Genomic DNA, 25,245 nt, shown 5'->3' with positions numbered 1-25,245 from the left:
TGCTAATATATTACCCCCAACCTCGTGAACTTTCATCTTGTGCAGTAACCTTTTATATAGCACGCTATCGAATGTCTTCTGGAAATCCAAATACCCCACATCCACTGGTTCCGCCTTATCCACCCTGCTCATTACATCCTCAAAGAACTCCAGCAAATTTGTCAAACATGATTTCCCTTTCATAAAACCATGCTGACTCTGCCGGACTAAATTATGCTTTTCCAAATGTCCTGCTACTGCTTCCTTAATAATGGACTCCAGCATGTTCCCAAGGACAGATGTTAGGCTAACTGGTCTATAATTTCCTGCTTTCTGTCAGCCTCCTTTTTTAAATAGGGGCATTACACTTGCAGTTTTCCAATCCGCTGGGATCTCCCCTGAATCCAGGGAATTTTGGTAGATTACAACCAATGCATCCACGATCACTGCAGCCACTTCTTTTAAGACTTTATGGGCTAGAACCTCCACTTTTGTTGCATGCTTAACGCCCATTTTACCGCTGAAATGACGTATAACACCCAGATATCGCCCATTTTGGCACAAAATGGAACCTGACGGGCATTTTTAGGAAACTTATCGCCGAGTATTACTTTCCCAATGTGCTTTAATGCAGGGAAAAAAATATTACCACCCGCTCACTTTTTTGGGGCGGGATCAGCAGAATGGGCGAAATCAACGCCCATAATATCGCCCAGCGTTACTTTTTGCATGGAATTAACACCGAGATTCAATATTAACGCCCGCCCACTTTTTTGTCGAAAGAGCATATTTACCCAAACTAGCGGCCATGGAGATTGCCTATCATCAATTCATCAATTTCACCACCTCGCACACATAACCGCCCAAAAAACTGCTCACAAAGGTGGAACTAACCGGAACGAACGCCAGCGGTGTGGCTGGCATTTGTTAAATCCCACTCTTACATGAAGAGCTGATATCTGAACGATTTGCCTGAAAAGGCGCTAATGTGAGTGACAGCTATGAAACACTGCTGTGTTTGTGCAGCTCACACATCAATGGTGCCCATCACCTTGGTGCCAGTTAAAGTTTACGTTTATTGATGTTAAGTTGTATTTCACCCTTTCATGGTAAGGAATCACCAGTGTGTAACGGTCCAGCTATCTGAGACAATGCGCAACAAGGTTATGTTCAATAAAAAAAATTTAATACCAACATTGGTCTGAAATCATAAGGATCACAGCCAGTAACACCCAACCCCCGCCCACACCCCACTTTTTCCACCATTGACATAAATCACATGTTCAACATGTCCAGCAACACAGAATACAAAGGGAAAGCAGGAGCGTGGTCCCCAGCCCCCATACATTGCAACGAATTGCATACACCCAGATGGAGATATAACTGAGCCATCATCTGCGCACAGGCACGTCACTTTCCTTTCACCCTCCCCTCCTTCTCCCCACCTCTACCACTTTCCCTCCTCGCTCCATGGTGCCTGGCCGAGGAACTCCTCAGGCGGTGCCTCATTCGGGGGGATGAAGGCAGATGCATTGGTTGCACAGATACGGGAGCGGGGGTTGCCGAGGGGGCAACATTCTCTGATGCAGAAGCAGGATCTTGGTCCTTGCTCTCATCTGTCGATCGCAGTGGTGGTGCGGAACCTAGGGGTGGAGTGCCGCGCTCTGGGACCACTGGGAGGCCTGTGGCAGCAGTGTTCCTGGCTATCGCATCCATGCGCGGAATGTACTCAGTCATGGTGGCCAGCTGTTGGGATATGCTCCACAATGCTTCGATGAGCTGGACACCAATGTCTACAGTCCTCCTGGACAACTGTACCATCTCTCCGCTGTCATGTCGCGCTCGTGGAACAGATCTGCTGCGTCCACGAGGCCTTCGCGAGGTCGGCGCTGTCCTGGGGCAAATGGGGAGCCCTGTGGCGAGGTGCTTGGGACCGGTACCTCCAGAGTGGAGGCCGGAATGACCGGAGGACCACTGGATGGCCTTGGGGTGGAATGGTTTCTGGAGCGTGGCAATGCAGGTTCTTCAAAATCTGCGCTCTCATCCGTGGAGAACAGACCCAGCGGATTGACGGGCGAGAATCGGAGCTGCTCAGCACCAGATGTAGTAGGATTGTCTGCCGACCCCTGCCCCCACCTTCTGGCCTCTGTGGTCTTGCCTGGGGCCGCGCTGCTGGCTGAGCTACAAAATGCAAATGAGGTTAGTAGAGGAGAAGGGGGTGCGAGGGTGACAAGTTGAGTCCAGCGCTACACACAGCATATGCACGACAAAAGCAGCACCGCATCTCAAAATCATCACAGACATCACATTTCATGACCATCAACACATCGTGCATTGCATTGATTTTCATTAGGCCAGCATTATTTCTATGAAAATTTTAGAAATCATCTATCATACATGATTATTCGGATATGAGTGGTTGTGGCATCTATTGACTTTACATCACGCAATGATGTAAGTTTTACTCATGTGGCATCACTTCAGGGTCTGCAGATGCGTCCGAGGCTGTCCGGGGGTGCTTCCCCACGAATGCGAGCACACGCTCCTTCATGTCAGTGATGTCGCTGGGGACTGGTGGCCCCCCACCCGTTCGCCTCTGCACGGACCTCATCGTCGATAGTTTCTTCTGTAAAAGGTGACAGGACGACATGACATGAGATCATTGCGAGATATCATTGCTTAGGTACTGTCACAGAGACCGATACAACACATAACCGACAGATGTAATCATGATTATTATGATAATTATCATTCTTTACCTATAGACGTACACCGTGACCGCAGGCTTTGAGTAAAACATTCCTGATAAAAGTGCATGACCTCACATCTGCTGATAGTCACTCATGACTGCTACAAATCAAATAATATGAATACATAAGTACATGTAAATCAATTTAATACTTACTCTTGCGGAACCCACAAGGTCGTTCCACCGTTTGCGGCATTGGTTGCCCTCACGCACCTTGTTGGTCGCCGACGAGACCACCTCTGCTATCTCGGTCCATATCTTCTGGTATGCCTTTGGTGTGGGCTTCCTCCACCCTCCCTGTGTCAAATCACCTCAGCGTAACTCGACCTCCTACAGGAGGGAGGCGTTTGTCTCGTCGGAGAACCTCCTTGCTCTTTTGCGCCCTCCAATGTGCTCCTCCCCCAGCTCATTGCTCTCTCCAGCGTCAGTCTCCACAGTGTGCTGTGATGCTTCCTCCTCTCTCCATTATAGGCCAAATTCAGTCAAATATGTGGCTGGTAACAGCTACTTTTTGTTTGCCTACTTGCTGTGAAGCTCGAAAGTCTCCCTCCTTCCTCCCAAAGCAGCCACACCACACCCAGCCATGCCTTCAGTCCCTCTGAACTCCCTCTCTCTCTGTCTCCTCTTCGGCGCATTTCATGGTGACCCTTGACCTCCAAAATCGCGGGAATCGAGCGTTGCCATGCTGTTGCTAAGGACGGCCACACTTTACGGCAGAAGGTCAAAAACATTTAATGCTACCGCCCATTTTATATCACTCACGGTAATGCCCATTTTCAAAAATGTAAACTTGGTGTTTTGAGAATGGGCGAGAAGCCGACGATCTCAAAACCCTTTTTTACCACCCACGCCGGAAATATCACCCATTTTTGGGCGATAACCACAAAAGTGGAGGTTGTTGTCCATGGATGCAAGCCATCAGGTCCTGGGGACTTGTCCACCTTTAGTCCCATTATTTTATCGAGTACTACTACTTTAGTGACAGTGATTGTTTTAAGTCCCTCTCCCTATAACTCCCTAATAATTATCTATTATTGGGATGTTTTTAGTGTCTTCTGCCGTGAAGACCGATACAAAATATTTGTTCAGCGTCTCTGCCATTTCCCTTTGCCCCATTATTAATTGGCCCGTCTCATCCTCTAAGGACCAACATTTACTTGAGCCACTCTCTTCCTTTTTATATACCTGTAGAAACTCTTACTATCTGTTTTTATATTTCTTGCTAGTTTACTTTCATAATCTATCTTCCTCCTCTTTATAAATTTTTTAGTTGTTCTTTGCTGTTTTTTTAAATGTTTCCCAATCCTCTGACCTCCCACTATTCTTGGTTTCAATTTGATACCATCCTTTATTTCCTTCGTTAGCCATGGAAGGTTGTCCCTTCTCTTAAAGTCTTTCCTTCTCATTAGAATATATTTTTGTTGAGGTTATGAAATATCTCCTTAAATGTCTGCTACTGCTCATCAACCATTTTAACTTTAATCTGTTTTTGCAGTCCACTTTAGCTAGCCAATGCTGCCTTCAAACCTTGTGGTCTCCTTTATTTAAGCTTAGGATACTGGTTTGAGATCCAACTTTCTCACCCTCCAACTGAATTTGAAATTTGTTTTATCAAGAACTGCAGCTTTGAACCAGCCTGGGTGCCAATGTGGAGCTGCCCGATATACACTAGTAGCTGGTTTCTGTTAGTGAAAAATGGATTTGTGTCCTTTTTGTTTTTGTGTTTCTAGCAAGCATTTTTCATCATTGGAATTTGGCTTGTAACAATCCCATTTTAAAAGGAAGTGTTAATGATTTTTGAGGAAAGTTGATAGCTGAAAATTGTGCGGAAAGTCAAAATAAGAAGTGTACCCTTTTTTCTTCTCCTGTTAGTTGAAGGATTCAAATCTGGATTTGACTCTTGTGAAAGGAACCTCAACTGTTGGTCCTCCACTTTTGGGCCTTGCCTGTGCATATGTCAATCTCAAGATTTCTGTAGATGGAAAAAAGCAAGGTAAGAATGAGCAACATTGTATTTTTGTAATCAATATACTATATATTTCTATAAAGATATCCTACAATTTGCATAATTGTTTAAACTTGTGGTTTGTAAGATTCAAACCATTCTCCTTTATGGTTTGGAACTCCTAAGCAGGCATTAGAATAGTTTCCTTTTGTCCATGAGCAAGATTCAGCACCATGCTGTAAAATGGTTTTGTAACAAAAACATAGAAACATAGAAAATAGTTGCAGGAGTAGGCCATTCGGCCCTTTGAGCCTGCACCACCATTCAATAAGATCATAGCTGATCATTCACCTCAGTATCCCTTTCCTGCTTTCTCTCCATACCCCTTGATCTCTTTAGCCGTAAGAGCCATATCTAACTCCCTCTTAAATATATCCAATGAACTGGCATCAACAACTCTCTGCGGTAGGGAATTCCACAGGTTAACAACTCTGAGTGAAGAAGTTTGTCCTCATCTCAGTCCTAAATGGCTTACCCCTTATCCTTAGACTGTGTCCCCTGGTTCTGGACTTCCCCAACATCGACAACATTCTTCCTGCATCTAACCTGTCCAGTCCCGTCAGAACTTTATATGTTTCTATGAGATCATAGAAACATAGAAACATAGAAAATAGGTGCAGGAGTAGGCCATTCGGCCCTTCGAGCCTGCACCGTCATTCAATGAATTCATGGCTGAACATGCAACTTCAGTACCCCATTCCTGCTTTCTCGCCATACCCCTTGATCCCCCGAGTAGTAAGGACTACATCTAACTCCTTTTTGAATATATTTAGTGTATTGGCCTCAACAACTTTCTGTGGTAGAGAATTCCACAGGTTCACCACTCTCTGGGTGAAGAAGTTTCTCCTCATCTCGGTCCTAAATGGCTTACCCCTTATCCTTAGACTGTGACCCCTGGTTCTGGACTTCCCCAACATTGGGAACATTCTTCCTGCATCTAACCTGTCTCAACCCATCAGAATTTTAAATGTTTCTATGAGATCCCCTCTCATTCTTCTGAACTCCAGTGAATACAAGCCCAGTTGATCCAGTCTTTCTTGTTATGTCAGTCCCGCCATCCCAGGAATCAGTCTGGTGAACCTTCGCTGCACTCTCTCAATAGCAAGAATGTCCTTCCTTAGATTAGGAGACCAAGGGAAAACTGTTGTAAGGAGGGTGGGCTCCAAATTCGAATGAATTATTTCTGATCAGCCAAGAATGAGGCGCCTTTTGCCAAAGTTCCTTACATGAGGATCTGCATTAAGCATTTGGTCATGAGTAAGCCTGGCGTCTAATATTGGACTTGGACATATGGAATATCAAGCCAGCTGAGATGTTGCAAAATGTCTTGCATAGGTTCTACTGAGGGGAGTAAAGAGGACGGTGGTAGTAGTAAGGGACAGTATAGTTTGGGGGTTAGATAGGGTTCTCTGCAGCGAGAGCGTGGATCCCGAAGGCTGTGTTGCCTACCCGGTGCCAGGATAAAGGACATCTCCTCCTGGCTGGAGAAGAACTTGGAGTGGGAGGGGGAGGATCCAGTTGTCGTGGTACATGTAGGTACCAGTGACATAGGTAGCACGAAGAAAGAGGTTCTGCTGAGAGAGTTTGACTAAATTGAGAGCTTGGGACGAAATTGAAAAGCAGAACCACAAAGGTAATAATCTATGCATTATTACCTGAGCCATGAGCAAATTGGCATCGGCTCAATAGAATCAGGGAGATGAATTCGTGACTCAGAGGTTGGTGTGGGAGAAGTGGGTTTTGATTCGTGGGGCACTGGCACCAATACTTGGGAAAGAGAGAGCTGTTCCGTGGGGACGGAGTACACCTGAACTATGCTGGGACCAGAGTTCCAGCGAATCGAATAACTAGGGAGGTAGACAGGGCTTTAAACTAAATAAGGCGGAGGTGGAGGGGTGGGTGGGAGGAGGGTCGCAGGGGAGAGAAATCTCGAATGCTAAAGAGAAAAGAAAAGGAAGCAATGCAGGAAAGTGATTGTGGTAAGGATAACCGGATTATATCAGGAAGGGACAGAGCATACAAACAAAAGAGTGCACTAACAAATAGGGTCCAGGTAACAAAAAGTAGCAATAAGGCAAATAGGGCTACAGTACAAAATAATGTTAAGATGTCTAATAATGTTAAAAAGACAAACCTAAAAGCACCGTATCTGAATGCACGAAGCATCCGTAATAAGGTAGACGAATTAACAGCGCAAGTAGATGTAAACAGATACGATGTAGATGTAAACAGATACGATATAGTTGCAATTACGGAGGCATGGTTGCAGGGTGACCAGGGTTGGGAACTGAATATCCAAGGATATTCGATATTTAGGAAGGACAGGCAAAAAGGAAAAGGGGCTGGTGTGGCGTTGTTCGTCAAGGATGAAATTCGCACAATCATGAGAAAGGATATTGGCTCAGAAAATCAAGATGTAGAATCAGTCTGGATGGAGCTAAGGAGCACCAAGGGGCAGAAAACATTTTTGGGAGCTGTCTATAGGCCTCCAAACAGTAGTGGTAGTGTAGGGGATGCCATCAAACAGGAAATTAGAGATGCATGTAACAAAGGTACTACAATAATCGTAGGTGACTTTAATCTACACATAGACTGGCCAAACCAAATTAGTGATAATACTGTAGAAGATGAATTCCTGGCCTGTGTCCGAGGTGGTTTTTTAGACAAGTATGTTGAGGAGCCTACTAGGGAACAGGCTGGATTGGGTATTGTGCAATGAGAAGGAGTTAATTAACAGTCTTGTTGTGCGGGGTCCTTTAGGGAAAAGTGACCATAACATGATTGAATTCTTTAATGAGATGGAAAGTAAAGTAGTCCAATCTGAAACTAGGGTCCTAAATCTAAACAAAGAAAACTATGAAGGTACGAGGAATGAATTGGCTATGATAGATTAGGAAAATTCATTAAAAGGCATCACGGTGGATCGACAATGGCTAACATTTAAGGAACGAATGCATGAATTGCAACAGCTATACATTCCTTTCTGGCATAAAAACACAAAAGGAAAAGTGGCCAAACCATGGCTAACAAAAGAAATTAAGGATAATATTAGATCCAAAGAGGAGTCATACAAAGTTGCCAGAAAAAGTAGCAAGCCTGAGGATTGGGAGCAGTTTAGAATTCGGCAAAGAAGGACCAAGAGATTGATTAAGAGGGAAAAATAGAATGAGAGTAAACTTGTAAGGAACATAAAAACTGACTGCAAAAGTTTCTACGAAGACGTAAAAAGAAAAAGATTAGTGAAGACAAATGTAGGTCCTTTACAGTCAGAATTGGGAGAATTTATAATGGGGAACAAGGAAATGGCAGAACAATTAAATAAATACTTCGGTTCTGTCTTCACTTTATGGTGCAGGCTCGAATGGCCTACTCCTGCACCTATTTTCTGTGTTTGGACACAAACAATATCCCAGAAATGCTAGGGAACCAAAGGTCTAGTGAGCAAGAGGACTTAAAGGAATTGATTATTAGTAAGAAAATAGTGCTGGAGAAACTAATGGCACTGAAGGCAGATAAATCCCCAGGGCCTGATGATCTGCATTCCAGAGTACTAAAAGAGGTAGCCATGGAAATAGTTGATGCATTGGTTGTCATGTTCCAAAATTTTATAGATTATGGAACAGTTTCTGCAGATTGCAGGGTGGCAAATGTAACCCCATTATTTAAAAAGGAGGGAGAGAGAAAACAGGGAACTATAGACCGATTAGCCTAACATCAGTAGTCGGGAAAATGCTAGAGTCTATTATAAAGGATGTGATAATGGGATACTTGGATAATATCAACTGGATTAGATAAAGTCGCCGTGGATTTATGAAAGGAAAATTGTATTTGACAATCCTACTGGAGTTTTTTGAGGATGTAACTGATAGCATAGATAAGGGAGAACCAGTGGATGTAGTGTATTTGGATTTTCAGAAGGTCTTTGATAAAGTCCCACATAAGAGGTCAGTGTGCAGCATTAAAGCACATAGGATTGGGGGTAATATACTGGCATGGATTGAAAATTGGTTAACTGACAGGAAATTGAAAGTAGGAATAAACGGGTCTTTTTTGGGGTGGCGGGCAGTGACTAGTGGGGTACCACCACAGGGATCAGTGCTTGGGGCCCAGCTATTCACAATATATATAAATGATTTGGATCAGGGAACCAAATGTAATATTTCCAAGTTTTCTGACGACACAAAACTAGGTGGGATTGCGAGTTGTGAGGAGGATGCAAAGGCGCTGCAAGGCGATTTAGATAGGTTGAGTGAGTGGGCAAACATATGGCAGATGCAGTATAACGTGGATAAATGTGAAATTATCCACTTTGGTAGGAGAAACAAAGTATTATTTAAATGGTGATAGCTTAGGAAATGTCGATTTCCAAAGGGACCTGGGTGTACACAAGTCATTGAAAGCAAACATGCAAGTACAGCAAGCAGTTTGGAAGGCAAATGGTATGTTGGCCTTCATTGCAAGAGGATTTGAGTACAGGAACAAGGATGTCTTACCACAGTTATACAGGGCCTTGGTGAGACCACACCTGGAGTATTGTGTGCAGTTTTGGTCTCCTTACCTAAGAAAGGATATACTTGCCATGGAGGGAGTGCAGCGAAGGTTCACCAGACTGATTCCTGGGATGGCAGGACTGTCTTATGAGGAGAGATTGGATCGACTCGGCCTGTACTCACTCGAGTTTTCAAGGGGATTTCATTGAAATGTATAAAATTCTGATGAGGTTGAACAGACTGGATGCGGGAAGGATGTTTCCCCTGGCTGGGAAGTCGAGAACAAGGGGTCACAGTCTCAGGATACGGGTTAGGAAATTTAGGACCGAGATGAGGAGAAATGTCTTCACTCAGAGGGTGGTGAACCTGTGGAATTCTCTACCACAGAAGGCTATGGAGGCCAAGTCACTGAATGTATTTAAGAAGGAGATAGATAGATTTCTAGAAACAAAAGGCATCAAGGGATATGGGGGAAAATCGGGAATATGGTGTTGAGATAGATGATCAGCCATGATCATATTGAATGGTGGTGCAGATTCGAGGGGCCGAATGGCCTACTACTGCTCCTATTTTCCATGTTTCTATGTTTACCAAATATCTGATAAAATTTCGAAAGTTGGGATTAACACTGCTGGCAGCAGTTACAAGCAGGCCAGACATTTGATAGGTACTGCAGATGTCAACATTGTGATCAGGAGGATGGTGACAATTCATTTGTATATGTTTTGGCGAGTTATGTTCAATATGCTGCTGCGTTGTTTGTAGTTCCTGCATGCCTCGCTAAGGCTCAAACACATGCTTGTCAGTTATCTAAAATTTAGTAACTATTTCGAGGCAGGTTAAGAAAAGCAGGCTCTCTTTTGGTTTTTGACTTCAAAGATTGGAACAGAGTTGATTCTGTAAAGCAAAATCAATAATCTGATACCTTAGCCAGACAGGACCACAGTATTTCAAGGCACAGTTGATTTTGATTAGGCAGCCTGGTTTAATAATTACACTTGGAGGAGTAGACCTGACAGTGAATGATGAGATTCTTCCTGCTCGACTCAAGGTAATCCTGCAAGCCAATGCTGTACTGGATAGGACAAAGAGTGGAAAGCTCACCAGTGCATGGATTTAGTAAGTTAAACTCCATGAATACCCATGAACACATTTAGGATCTAGAAAGCTTTGACACTTGCCAATCTACACCTAAATTTTGTTGGCTTAAATGAGTGGGATGTGACCATCTAGGCCGAGAGTGTGGACTCCATATCAAGTAAATAGAATATCAGATATACAGAAATTTTACCTCTCTGGATTTTTCACAAGCTTGGTGTGGTAACTCTCAAAACAAGGAATTTCTGCAAGTGTCAGAAACCACACTGACCATGAAAAAAGTTGAGTCACTATGACGATCTATTTTAAAGAGAAATTATTATTTTAATCGGATTATTGTATCTGCATGTGTTTCCATGTGGCTTGAATAACCACCCAGAAAATGTTACCAATTTAGAGCAGTAGTCCTTGCAACAATTCCAGTCCTGACAATTGGACCCAATACAAAATGGCACATGACCTGCGCAAAAATTATAATAGACTTTGTTCTGAGGAAGCAATATACAATCGAAACTGAAATATAATTGCATTTCTCATTATTAAAAAACATTCATGATTTACATTTCAGATGGTGTGATATTACTGGAAAATCCAAAGGGAGATAACATTCTGGACTTTGTCAAGCTGAAAAATGTGATCTGCAACATATTTAGGCTGCAGACAACAATGCTGGCTATCTATCATGATAAAATTGGTAAATATATATTTAGTTTTGGAAATTTTATATTGTGTGGTTCTGCACGAGTTACTCTTAATATTGATCAAAATCTTGCTGGAAAAATAATGGCGACTTCACGGCGCACACCGTTATTAATGCGAAAATCGTCCAGAAAATTCAAGCGCGGAAGAGACATGGCATGAGTTATGACTCGCCATAACTTGCTGGTCGATTTATGCCTGTTCGCCTTTTGCCTTGCATAAATGGCACCTCGCCTTCAATCTCCCCGCTTTTTTAGGGAGTGACTATTTGTACTAAGTCTCCCGTCTGTGCATGTATCTCCTGACTCATGCGCAGAAGCGCAAGTTAGGACAAATATCACCAACCTCTCTTCCTCCCCCACCCCCCCCAGCCAGCGCAATTCCTACTAATCCTTTTCTGCGCATGCGTCCGATGCCACGCAGCAGCCAAACGCATCCTTCGAGTCACCCGCAACCCCGAGTCCTGAGCGGGCCCCAAGCCGCCCGCAGCGCTGCAAGCGTCTGCTTGGGAGGGGGCGTGGGGGGGGGGGAGAGAGAAAGAGCAGGGTGGTGGGGAGAGAAAGAGAGCTTCGGGGGTATGGTGGGGGGGTGGGTGGGTGGAAGAGAGAGAGCATGGGGAGGGGGGAACCTGGGGAGGGGGAGGGGGAAAGAGAGTGAGCTTAGAGCGGGGCGGGGGGTGGGGGTCGCGGTGGGAAGAAAGAGAGAGGGATGGGGGAGAGAGACACTTGGGCGGCTTGGGGGGGAAGGAAGAGAGAGGGATGGGGGTGAGGGACGGAGACACAGTTAGTTGGGGGGAGGGGGGAGTCGGAGGGGAGAGAGGGAACTCAAAAGTTAGATCCTGGTGCTGCAAGCTCGGTGCGTGTGTTACAAGGGACATTGTTGGGGTGGATGAAATCCAGAAGTCATGACACTGTCACTTCACTTCATACCCAATAAACCTGTTAACAATCCACACACAATGTCCCATCTTTGGTGGGGGCTAAGGTCTTGCACTTGGGTAAGGGACTTTGGCTGGGGGAGGGATGCGCTTGCGTTGGGGTAAGGGACTTTGGCTGGAACTTGGCGGTGGGAGGCAGCACATGTGCTGGGGTAAGGCTGTTCAGCTGGCGGAGGCAGCACTTGCCCTGGTGTAAAGCACTTCAGCTGGCGGAGGGATGCACTTACGCTGGGGTAATGGACTTCAGCTGGAACTTGGTGACTTTTGGTGAGATCTATCCTCTGGCTTCTGAAGTCAAAATGGATCGAATTACAAATTGGAAAGTCACTCAGAACTTGGGCTGGGCGGTTCCAGTTACACATTCCAGAGGAACTTCAGGGTGTGGCTTATCCTCCAAGGGGACCAATCAACAATAGATCATATGAAAATGGAGAGACAATCAGAGAAACGTCTGCCTTTCAGTTAGTACAAATAGACGCAGAATTATTTTTAACAACTTGTTGGATTTGCACACTAAACTCTACTTTAACTTGTCGCAGAAAGTTAGGGCTGGTATTTAACAGAGTAACTGTGCTTTTAATGATCTGATAATTCAGAGTATCATGGCCCCCCCCGACCTGCGAGAGAACAGCTCCGCAGGTCGGGCTGTAAAAGAGCTAGAGCGGCGGACCTTGGAACATTGTGGCCCCCTGACCGAGAGAATAGCTCCGCAGGTCGGGTTATAAAAGAGCTGGAGCGGCATACCACTTCAACCTCCGGCACGAGTTGCTCCAAGTGTGCGACAATTTTGAGATGGGCCACTGGGTGACGTCATCAAAACCCTGGTCGCTGTTTTGGAACGTGGGCAGGAACATCGACAGGGCCCAGGTACGGAGGAATGGGAAGGTTGGGGCGGATGAGCGTTGAGTCTTTGTGGCGAGACGCGGTGAAAGTTTATGGCGGAGGAGTGGTGAGAGATCATAGCGGAGGTGCAACACATGAGGGTACGGGGCCCAGAAGAGCCGAGGGCCCAGGGGCAGCATGGGCCAGCCCACACTACGATATGTGTGCGCGCTAGGTCCGTGCAGCAGAGCAGGTCTCCCATCGTCTTGCCACTGGACCAAGACCTAGCTCTGTCAAGCCCATGTGGTGGCTGGTGTGCAACGGTCACCACACGTTAAAAAAATTCACGCACAGGCATCCTCCACCCCCTCAATTGGAGTTCAGGACTGGAACATAGGCTCCTTCATCGAAACACCTGTGAACTCGTGGAAGCAAGTCATCCTCGTTCAAGGGACCACCTATGATGATGATGATGATGATGATGAATTGTTAATGCAATGCCAATCAACCTCCCCGGCTCTGAAAGGAAACTATTTAAACTGTTGAGTCTCGTTCCTGCATGGAGTAAATTCTTCGAGTTTTAAAACAATGTTCTTTTCTTTTCTGTCCCTTTTTTTTCTTTCTCTCTTAATCCAGTCTTTCTTTACATCTCATTATTTCTCTTTCTGTACCTGATTTGACTCCACTCTAACTCACCACCTTTCTCCGTTGTCCCTCTGTTTCTTTCTCAATCCTTAAATCTCATTGATTAAGGAAATAGATTGTTTGTCCCATCGTTAAGTCACTGATGCGTCGTTAGCAGCTCGCACCTCCAGCAACTTATAGGGCAAATATTTTAGAACTGAAGGGTGCAGGAAAAAGTCTAACTAATGATGCACACCGTGAGATGCCCCGCTCCAGCAAAATTTGGGCCATTAGCTTTATGTTTTTACTGTTCCAGTTCATAATTTTATCAGAATTCTTAGACTGTGTTCCAACTTGTAGATGCTCCCAGCTGTCAGTTGTAAATGTCTGAGCTACTAGGTTTCTTGTGAATTTGGTTTCTGGAAAAGATAGCAGTAGTAAGTTTAAATTGGTAAATTTAGAATAAGATCAAGATCATTGCAAAATATTTGACACAAAAAGTAGGAAACCAATCAAAAAATACAGTCTGATCTGCCTGAGATTGTTTAAGTTTAGTATACATTTAATTTTTTTTTTAAACTTGTTCCTTTGTTTAAGTGGTGGCCTGTATTATGTCATAACTGTTCTTCTAATTACAGTCATATACATAGAGGCAATATTATTGATTAACAGGCATTAGCAAAATTGGATTAACAAGGAAGATTATACTCAGTAAAACTAATAAATGTAGTGTGTGTTTAATTGAAGTTAATACCTGTAATCTTGTGTTACAATGAGGCAAATTTGAAAGTATAACAGGCTAGAAATTGCGGTCGGAGGCGTACTGCGGTTGCAGTCTTGGGCCTCCAGGTCTACGGCAGCATAAAGGCTCGGGATGCAGGTGGTTCTGAAGCGGTCTCCGGGATCACATGGGCCCGATCCTCCAATCACAAAGGAGGATTCCATTGCACTCATTTACGACGGGAATCCCCTCATGATATGCAATGAAATCCCCAAATAATGACACAATGTACATAATTCTGATAAATATAAATGTACTGAATTGCAATTTTATTCATAAGTCTCTTTATTGCACCAATCTCAATAAAAATTTAATTTTTTTGATAAATAATTTTAAACTTCTTAATCCGGGCTAATATTTGCATAAATTCATTAAGCGGCATGTGCAGAATTTTTGATAAATGTTTAATTTCAGGCTCATATATACACTTACTCTGATGAAAGCAGATAAATAGCCCAACTCTGCGCCAGCAATACTGAGTTTCTATGCGGTTCGGATGATCTGTCAAGGCGTACCTTGACAGATTGGAAGTTCCAGGTTTCTACATGCATTTGTGTGAAAGTTGTGCGGTCTTTCAAATGGATTACGATGGCGTACTCTGATTAATTTTATTCAGTGTTCTCTGGGGCACGTTGGCTAAGGTAGCCTGTATGATCATAATTACCTTAATAGGAAAATACATTGTGGGCACTGAGTAAGCTCTGTCAGTGCTTCCTAACGAGGGAAAGGGTCTTGTATGATGGAAGCTTTGGGTGGAAAGCAATATAGTGTGTTGTGTCGGATGAGATGATTAGTCGTATGTGATTACTTCATCAGTCCAAGTTTTATAATAGAAGAGATTGATTCAGATAATAGTTTTTTTTTTAAAAACAAGGTAATTTGCTTTGTAGATTTTCTGCCCACTAGGAGGGCCCTGTTGCGACCTTATCATCCATGGAAATGCACTCCACTTGGAGTGAGAATTGGTAAAATCATTTGGAAAGGTGAATGTAAATGTTAGTAAAACAGAGAGTTTTAATTTTGGAACAGTTTGTTTTCAAAGTAAAACAAAATTGCAGTGCTGCCAAATTAAATTATGTGGAAATGCTGCTTTATCTTTCAACGGCTAATATTTTCATAACAAACCCTGTCATAAAATTTGAAATATGGCAGCCAAGAAACCAATAATAAATTGCATCATTTATGAAAGCATCTTGTTTTTGCGAGTGAATTGCTTTGCTTGTGAACATAATTTTCTGGGCTAGTACACTTGTTAGCTAATTGCTACATGGACTGTGATTTGTGTTTTGATTTTCCAGAAATCCTGCCTTTATTGATCAAGGGTGTATCACACTGGTCAACTTAAATTTTTCTTCTTGAATAGCAGCGAAAGTAAATTTCAAAAGAATATTATTTTCAGCTTTTATTTCGCTGCCATCATTGCAGAACCTTTTTAATTTTGAATCCGGATATTCAAAGTAGCACCAAGGTTCATTGGGCGGGGCAGAAGGAATATTTGGGCAGACAATCTAAGAACATTGACATTTAACGTACTAAATGTTCAAGATGGTAGCAGCTAGCAATAACACCAAAGCTTAGTCAATGTACCCAGTTCATTTGTTTCGAAGACCTGCAAACTCACTTGTTTCCTATTGTGTATCCTCTGTATAAAATTTCAAAAGTTGATGGACAGAGCCAGTTTTTCCAATGGCTTTTCTCCCTGGGCCATGAGGCCTAGTTGAGATTCTGATTTTGCTGTCCGATAATTTGTGGATGTGAATCTGTGTTGGAGCTGATTCTTTCTGTCACTGACAGGTTATTCACAGTACAAGATTAACTATCACAAGGCTATGCCTTAGCCAAGGTGATATGATTGACCTATGGATGAATATTTTGGATTCACTGGGTAGCCAACAATGTTGTGATTTTTATATTTTAAAATTGCTATCACAATATGCAAGGGCTGCTTGTGCTCTGATGTTTTGTGTGATTACGTTGAGAGGTGAATTTCAGAAATTCACCAGAACCACTGAAATAAATGTCTTAATTCTGTATTTCTGGCTGTGGACCTTCTTCAGTGTCAGTGGGTATGCATTTCACCAGAAATATTTAGCAACACCTTGTTTATAATATATCATTCCCATCAGAATCCGGACAATCACCTGTCATAGCAAAACTATAAGAGCAGCAGAAGACCCTGACCCAAGACAAGTCTCTGAGAAGCAGGTCTTAATCCAGAGTGAAGAATGACAATAAGTATGACATATGCTTGCAAGAGTATGGTCATGCATGTTCATTGTAACACCCCTCCCCTCCCTCGTTGTCCACCAATTCACACACCATCCTGGCCTGGATATATACTGGCTTTCCTTTGCCAAGTCAAAACTGCAATTCACTACCTCCCAACATTGTGGGAGTGCCATCACCATAAGGACTGCAGCAGTTCAAAATCCAGTATAATATTCCACCACCTCAGGGTAACTAAAGATTGACATTAAAAATGCATTTTTGCCAGTGTTACCGACAGTTATCCCAAGAACAAATACATTTAAAAAATCCATTGGTGGGCAATTTTAGTTCTGGTACTAGACTGAGAATGTGAAGAATATAATCCATTAACATTTGAAATATCAAAGTTGAGGATCCCAACATTTGCTATGATCTGTTCTATCTATGAATTAAGAATACTTCACATTGTGACTAAATGAAGGTGTTGAATTGTACCAATCTGAGTTTCTGGTACCGTGACAGTAAATATAAAGGAAGATGTAAAAAAAGTAGATATAATTTCCTGTTGCCCTCTGAGCACTTTTGTGGTGGAGAACTGTCATTAAACTGGATAGCTGCACTATGCTTTTCTGCAATTATTACTTTGGGTTGACATTGGCCATGCAACACTTGGCAAAGCAGCTTTACATTTGGTGGACCATGAACACTGATTGTTTAACTCATTTGTTGCTGGAGATTACAATTGACACCACAATAGCTGAAGAATTTTGATTTTACCAAGAGTTCTTTTATAATTCATCTGACCTTGAGAATGCATTTTGGCAACTTGAACTTTAAATTAGTCAATATAATGTATAATGCAATGTACTTGCCGAGAATTTGTGGTAAGAATAACAGTGAGACTGTCAGCGCCAGAGTTATTAAGGAGTAAATCAGACAGCAACTGTGCAGTTAAACGTGGAAATCAGGAAGTTGCTGTTCGATCTGCCCTGCTTCTCCAGAACCTTCGCTATAACAATATCCTGCTGAGAAACGCGGCATTTAAATACATGGAAAGGCCTGAATTTGTGGTATTTACCCACTAGATACCCATTAAACACACCAGAAAAATCTAGGGCTTCTCTATTCAAATGTAAGTGAATTTTACGGCATTGTAAGTCTTAGGGCTCAATTTTCCCCAAGCCTGTTTCATGGCGTATTGCCAGAGCTACGCCGGGTTTTCTCGGCCAGAAATGCGGCATAAATATTTTCCCAAAGTTTCCCCGATCTGTAAATCGAATTTGGAGCAGTGCAGCGTGTCCAGTCGCCTCGTGGGGTGAAGCCTGCTATCTGCGCCAAAAAACGAAGTCGCGCCTGAAAAAAAACTTACATTTTTGACGTCGCTCCAATGGACGCGCATGCTCAGTACAGCTCGGATTTGGCAATCAGCCATTTTTAAAGCACCAAACCTTCCGATCGGCTGTCTCTCCCTCCCCCTCCCCTTCCCCGGGCACTAAGCCTTCTGATCGGCCATCTCTCCTCTCTCCCCTCTTCTCCCCCCCCCCCCCCCCCCAATAGCTTGTTTTGTAGCCAAATCCCAAGCCTGTCCCGAGCCCCTTGCCTGTGCTGGTCCAGCTCCAGCTCCCCCTTCCGCCCCCAGTCCCGAGTGCCCTACCAGTCCCGCTCCTAGCCCAGGCCAAAGGGCTTTCCGATCCGCTCTCCTGCCGACTCTGCCCCTGAGTACCGTCCCGGTCCCACTCCCCGCTCCTAGCCCAGGCCGAAGGGCTTTCCGATCCGCTCTCCTGCCCGACTCTGCCCCCGAGTGCCCTCCCGGTCCCACTCCCCGCTCCTAGCCCAGGCCGAAGGGCTTGCCAGTCCGATCCCAGGCCAAATGGCCTCCTCCCTCCCAGTCTCTGCACCTAACTACACCCGAAAGGCTTCCCCTCACCCACTCTCTTCCACCCCCCTCCCCCCACATCCCCTTCCACCCCCGCCCCACCTCTCTCTCTCTCTCTCTCTCTCTCTCTCTCTCTCTCTCTCTCTCTTGCCCCCTCTTGCCTTACCTGCTGCTGCTGTCCGGGCATCTGCTGCACTTACCTGCGCCGATTTCTTTACTTTTAACTCTTCAGAAGGTTTTTCTGCAGAGGCCACATACACTGGCCTAAGCAGAACTGGAGTTACTCTCAGCTGGCCAAACTTGCCTAAATGGCCAGAATTGGCGCAGGTGGCAGGTTACGCCCCCTTTGGCTGAAGAAGAAACTTAACTAAAAAAAATCGTAACTAACTGAGTTACGCTGGTGCAAATTGATTGGGGAAACTGGATTTTTAAAAGCAGCCTGCTCCAAAATAACAGCGCAAATCATTGGGGAAAATTGAGCCCGTAATTAGTACCAAACAACCTCTCTGTGACATTGAAAATTTACATTTAAAAGTGTGGAGTCTCATTCCTTCAGGTTTTAGTTATTGTTAGATATTTTGAAAACGTAAAAGAAATTTATATTTTACTTTTTTCTTTGTCTCTTTTATCTCTCAATCCCATCTTTCCCTCTTTATTTTGCTTTCTGTACATGATTGTACATTGAATTAAATATTCTAATTTATACTTCCTAGTTGAGACTCTGGCCAAAATTTTCTGGGGTGTCAGCAGGCAGGATAGGTGACGGTCCTGTGGGAAAGTGTTTTTTACTGACAGCGGGTCAGGAACCCACCACAACGCATCTATCCTGATGTCGGGCCTGTCAGCGCTGAACAGACCTGATGGACAGCGCTGGGCAACGCAGTTAAACTAATTATAATGTACTTACCAGACGAGTAACGGGCTTTTTTTACCTGACTTTTTAACTTTAACTTCATGGCCACAGGAACCACGCTGTTCTGTGACCACATCTGTCAACCTGAGGCAGGAGATCAGTGACCATTGCTCCCGATGTATAATAAAAGCTCCCATGTGACAGAGATCACTTTCCTCTGCCACAAGCTGTTCCTCACTGCATTTCCGGAACAAGAAACAGTAGGTTCCAAGTCTTTACACAAGTCTCCATCCAGTCTCCCCTCATTACCTCTCTCACCATTGACAGATCAGTTCTGTCATCTGTACTTCACCTGCCATCTATTCCATCAACATGGGTGCCATTTATACTATCGTGATCAGAATCGGACCACGATGAGCCCAAACACCAGCAGCACCAAGCACACCAGCAGCACCAACAACAACACCAATCTTCTCCACAATCACCTGATGCTGCATAGGATAGAGGGCATCAACACCCAAGCACATTGCTGCCAGGGATGGCCTCATGATGGCCAAATTGTACACCCTGGCTGCCACATGATGCACCAGGTTGGCACCACCCCACACCAACACCATAAAGCATCCCTACAATGATCAAGCCGTTGATCTCCTGGGAAGGTCTCTTCCGCTCATCGGAAGGGAAGAAAGATCTCCGTGTGCTCTGACTCCCTCCATAAGCATATGGAAGGAGTCATGTGAGAACCTGGATGTAGCCCTCGGCCTCTGTGCAATGCTTGTCAGTGTTTGCAGCACTCCAATACTGTAGAACACTGACATCACAAATGTCAAAAGAAAGTTGGCCATGGTCCCTTTCAGGAAATCAGCTGATGGCGTGTCATGAGTGACGTCACCGCACCCACTTCCTCTAATTGTTCTGGGAAACATGTCGGGCGGGCTTAACAAGCCCTATCAATGTAAATTCATTTTCCAGAGTAGGATAGAGCCAGCAGCGGGGCCGCGACCCGCCACTAACATCGCCTGCGCTGGACCCACCAAGGTAAGAAAAATCTCGGCCTATGTCTCAGTAAGGATTCTTCAATCTGATTGGTTGAAGAGACACACTATTACTTTCCCTGTTCACACAGGTCCCAGATCTCCTGTAGAGGGCACTGTGCTGTTTTGGCTCTCTCTCATTACCACAAATCAGTGTGCAAAAGCCCACTGAAAGTCTGTGGGCAAATGTAGGTGTAATGAAAGGCGGGTGCTGTTCATTCGCCGCTGATCGCCAAGTCCAGGCCATAATTTCCAACTACCATTTTAAAATTAGATACATTATTCTGGAAAATACACCTTAAAATAAACAAACTCACTTTGTTTTCTTCAGAGGTTTCCCAGTGAAGTTAGCCATATAAACATTTGCCACTGGCACATTTTGTAGAAGCAATGAATGTTTATTGCTTGATTAAACTTCCTTCACTGATGGATATATACAGACTCTCAGTCAAAAAGACCTCTTGCTATTATGATTTCACTTAGTTGTCATATTGGCCTCAATATTGACATCCTTTTTAGAAACAGCCAGCTGTGAGACATACATCTACGTATCTTTTCATTGTTCAAAATAATTGGTCCCTACATAGCTTTTCTGTTTCAGAAAGAGATGCTGGAATACTGTGATTTACACTGCTGTGCACTGTTACAATTCCCATCAGTCACAGAAGGCCATTTCTTGGTTCGGGTACAATAATAGCAAAACTTAGCATCTGCCACTGCAGTAAGATTGCAAAGTGATTACTGCAGGGCAAACCTTGCAGAAAATGGAAATGCAATTGACATTATATAATATATATTTCGAATGAAGATGTTTGATTCCAGTTTTTCTGTTCTTGCTTGTACCTCTACTTATTTTTACAATTTCTCTCTCTTCTTTATAGCCAGTCACCTTTGTAATGCCATCAGATGGTTGTGTTGCTGTGTAGATTGATCCATCAGAAATTTGAATCATTGGATTTAGATAGAAAGATAAGATTATTTGACGCATCAAGCTTTTGTCTCTTTGTTGTGGGTATTCTTTAAATAATGCCCTATAACAAGCTGACCTACAAAAAAGGTTTGCATCCATCTTTTAAACATCTACCAACACTACATATCATAACTTGCTGATAACTTCATCTAAATATTCTTAAATGTAAATGTCCCTTACTGCAGTTTAAATGTAAGCCTTTAACTTACTTCGCCACCAAGAAAAATGAATAAAAATACCAAACCTTTATAATTTTGTATTTTTATTCCTTCATAGTGACACTGATCCTTCAGACTCTGTTATACTTTCATTGCACAGCAAGTTAAGTTTCATTAATCTCTATTGCACAGATTTCATTGTTCCATTATTAGTCATATCTACAAAAGTCTTTCAATTATCATTAAATCTATCATAAGTAACAGCATCATATGCAGTTTACTGTAGAATGCCCCTATGTGTCTTCTAAATTGCTTTAAAAGTAATTGAGCACCATTTACGACATTTGGTTAAATCCTGTTTTTTCAGGTTGTATTTGTTGGTGTTTCTTGTCTCACTGATGGTTTTTCTGCAGTTATAAGTAGTTATTTCCTTTCCTTCAGATGTAAACTGCACTATGTTTTAAACTAAATATTTTTTTCAATCCAGTTTCAAAAGAAAGTTTATTCTCTTTTCCCTCTCCACAGTCTTTCCCTTTCCTTGGGTCACACATCACTCTTCAGTTGAGAGAACATGCATGTGCCCATTCCTATCTGTACTCCAACTCCAAAAACCATGCAAGGGCAAATGCAAGATTGCTGAACCTATGCCCTTTGAAGGAATGATGCAAGTTTGTCCACTGTCACTCATCCTATTTGATATCTTCATCAATGTATTGGATGGCATCTTGAGGGACAGGCCCGAGTTTTGTTTTAGGCATTTCTAAAAGAATTCTGGTGCTCCCTTTGACAGATATTGTGCTGTTGGTGGACTAACTTGGATATCAAGACTACTCTATTTGCCAGCTTGAATAATGGGCTAACCTGTGGAATATGGATATGGGTGCCCCCAAATTCAGTATTACTGATTTGCATAGCTCAAAAGGGATCGCAAAGATATTGAATGGAGTATGCAAGGGCCATCTTTCCAAGTTTTTGATTCATATTGCCACATGAAGGTTTTGATGGATGTCAGTTTAACTTGAACACCTCTTTGGCACAGCATTGAGAAAGGATAAACAGCACTTTGGTCTTTAACAATGGCATTTTGCAACACAGGTTAATCTTGTAATGAATAAAACATGTCCAAATATTTCTTCATGGTTTAAATCTTCCAATTATACAATTGAAGCATTTCCTTTCGCCCACATGTGAAGTTCAGGCCCAATCTGTGGGGGCTGCGTTTGTGGGAAAAAAGTCAGTGTGTGAAAGAATGAGTGAGATCAATGATGACCTGTATTCATTGTGCACCTGTTCTAGTTTTTGTTTTGTGTTCTGTAAACTTCATAAAGCATATTAAGCTGAGTGAGGCTGTCTTTCCTCATTCATTTTTCAAAAACACAAGTTGAATTTTAAAGCAAAGAAAGCCTCTTTGAGGGAATTGTATAGGTGGGGAGACGGTGGGAAACAAACTGAGGTTTATGGACTCCAACCACCTGCCCTTGGGAGCAAGTGAGAATGAGGGAGGAGTAGGTGGATGATTAACAATGAAGTGTGTGACAGCAGTGAAGTGGAGCGAGAATACAGGGGTTGAGTGGGTCGCTCCAACGGGGAGTTGGGGTAGTGATGGGAGTGAGGCAGGAAAGGAGAAGAAGAAGGGCAAGGAACATGTTGGGAGTGAGGGATAGAGGAAGTAAAGTGATTTGGTTGAGGAGATGGAAAGAGAGCCATTGAGGATTATGTGTACATTCCTCTTGCAACGCTTACTGGAAAATGCTGTCTGGAGCCTGCTGGTTTATGGTATGATTGTTGCTTACCATAACACTCTTGAGATAATGCTAGCATCATCTCTCCTCCTAGCCAGAGCTGAATTATAATTTGTCCAGTTACTAGCTATCCTGCTGGTGGAGTAAAACTATGCCAGGCTGGTTCCAAGGGGTCATGGTAGACAGTTGAGGTTTGGAACAATCAATCCTCCTGGTATGGCTTGGTAATCCAACATCCGAACCGCCTGAAAAATGAGTATTTCTGGTGCAGTTAGGCTATTTGCCCAGCAATTGTCTACGCAACTCTTACGACTGGTAAAAGCAAGCATAGGGCCTGCTTGCACTAGAGTAAGGGCATATCTAAGGCTTAAATAAAACATTTAAAAATATAAAATTATGCATATACATTTTAAATGAGTTTATGCAAATATTGGTCTGGATTAAGCTGTTTAAAATTATTTATCAAAACATTTTTTTAATTGAGGTTGGTGTAATGAAGGAACTTATGAATAAATTTGCAATTCAGTACATTGTTTAATTATTAAAATTATGTACATTGTATGATTATTTGGGGATTCCATTGCATATCATATGGGGATTTCCTTCGTAAATGATTGCAATGGAATTCTCCTTTGTTATTGGAGGACCGAGTCTACGAGATCCCAGGGACGCTTCCGAACTGCCTGTGTCCCTGGGATCTGTGGCCTTTACGCTGTTGTCCGCCTGGAGACTTGAGACCACAACTCTATACAGCCTGGGTGCCAGGAGCTACTTTCAGAATTGTTTTGAGGGTCGGAGACATACTCCGGAGGTACGCCTCCAACCGCAATTTCTCGGCCAAGGTGTCAGAAGGGGAAAAAGATGAGAGAGAAGCAAACATACTCGGATCAGAGAGGGAATGGTGTGTGAGAAAGGCTTCGGTCAAAGAGGAGAGAGAGACTGTCTTCTTTCAATTTTACTTCAGTTTAAACAAACTCCATGAATATTGACGTTAACTAATTATCTCACCTGTACAAAAGCAAAATACTGCAACAGCTGGAAATCTGAAATAATACATGAAATGCTTGAATCCAGCATTTTCTGTTTTTATTTTATTATTTATCTCGCCTGTGTTTTGGTAGAAAAGGTAAGTACTAATCACTTTCACATGCGAGGCAATGGTTCTAATTTCTTACCACCTGTGAGACAAAGGGGGAGAGAGAGAGACAAAGAAACACAATAGAAAGAAAGGCAGTTTGTATTCATTCTGAATTGATTTATTCTGATTGAACAGGGCAGGCACAAAGAATTAAGACTATTACATGCATGGAGGATAAATGCTAACACGGACTAGTTGGACCAAGCAGCCTCTTTCTGTGGGCTCAATTTTTCCCAGTGCTGTTTTTTGGCGTATTTGAAGAGTTACGCCCGTTTTTTTGGGGGCCTAACTATGGCAAAAAAAGTTGAAAGTTTCCCCGTTTTAACTTGTGAATGTGGCCCGGCGCACATTGTCCTTAACCTCTGTGGGTGGAGCCAAAAAGATTGGGTAGCCAGGGTAACGAGGGATACACTGCGGGCTGGAAAGTGAAACATACGAGACATTCTGGCCAGCTCACAGCAACCTGCACAAGCACCTTGCATATTGCAGCTTACCGACCATGAAAATGTTAAGGAGTCTTTGTGCCAAAAGTCTATCCTGTAAACTGAATTGGAAAGGCCTCCCTCCCCGCCTCCCTCTTGCCGGTGCCCAGTGCCACTCCTAGCCCGGGTCAAAAGGTCTCACCCCCACACTCTTTCTCCCCACCCCCCCCCCCCCACCCGGGAGCCGGTGCCGCTCCAAGCCCAGACCGAAAGGCCCCCCCCCCCGAGCCGGTGTCGCTCGGGTGGACAGACCAGACCAAAAGCCCCAGATTAAAGTGATTTCAAGATTAAAGACAAAAAGGAGATTGTTACAGTAATGGAGTTGTACTACAAAACCCGTAAATAAAACAGGTTATAATTACCCACTCTCTCTCTCTCTTTCTGCTGCTGCTGCTGCCCCGACTGTGGAACTGGATCTTCTGCGCTGATTTTGTTAATTGCCCAGAAGGTTTTTCAGAGCGGACACATACGCCGTCTGAAGAAAAATCGTAGTTGGCTAAACTTGCATAAATAGCCAGAATTGGCGGGGGTGGCAGGTTACGTCCCCAATGTGGTAAAAAAATCGTAGCCTAAAAAAATCTAACCTAAGTGAATTACACT

At 43.5% G+C, this 25,245-nt stretch overlaps 1 protein-coding gene across 2 annotated transcripts in view; it reads left to right on the top strand.

Annotated features, from left to right (window-relative positions):
• The window catches only part of iars1 (isoleucyl-tRNA synthetase 1), a 295,901-nt gene that overhangs the window by 221,886 nt on the left and 48,770 nt on the right, over window positions 1-25,245 (top strand). For both annotated transcript variants that reach the window (XM_070895389.1, XM_070895388.1), the window contains exons 30-31: window positions 4,601-4,721; window positions 10,890-11,015. In XM_070895389.1, coding sequence (XP_070751490.1) covers window positions 4,601-4,721; window positions 10,890-11,015 — 247 coding nt within the window. The remainder of the gene's footprint in view (window positions 1-4,600; window positions 4,722-10,889; window positions 11,016-25,245) is intronic.

Source organism: Pristiophorus japonicus, chromosome 12 (genome assembly GCF_044704955.1).
Source record: "Pristiophorus japonicus isolate sPriJap1 chromosome 12, sPriJap1.hap1, whole genome shotgun sequence".
NCBI classification, from domain to species: Eukaryota; Metazoa; Chordata; class Chondrichthyes; family Pristiophoridae; genus Pristiophorus; species Pristiophorus japonicus.
This window is presented reverse-complemented; position numbering and strand designations above follow the sequence as displayed.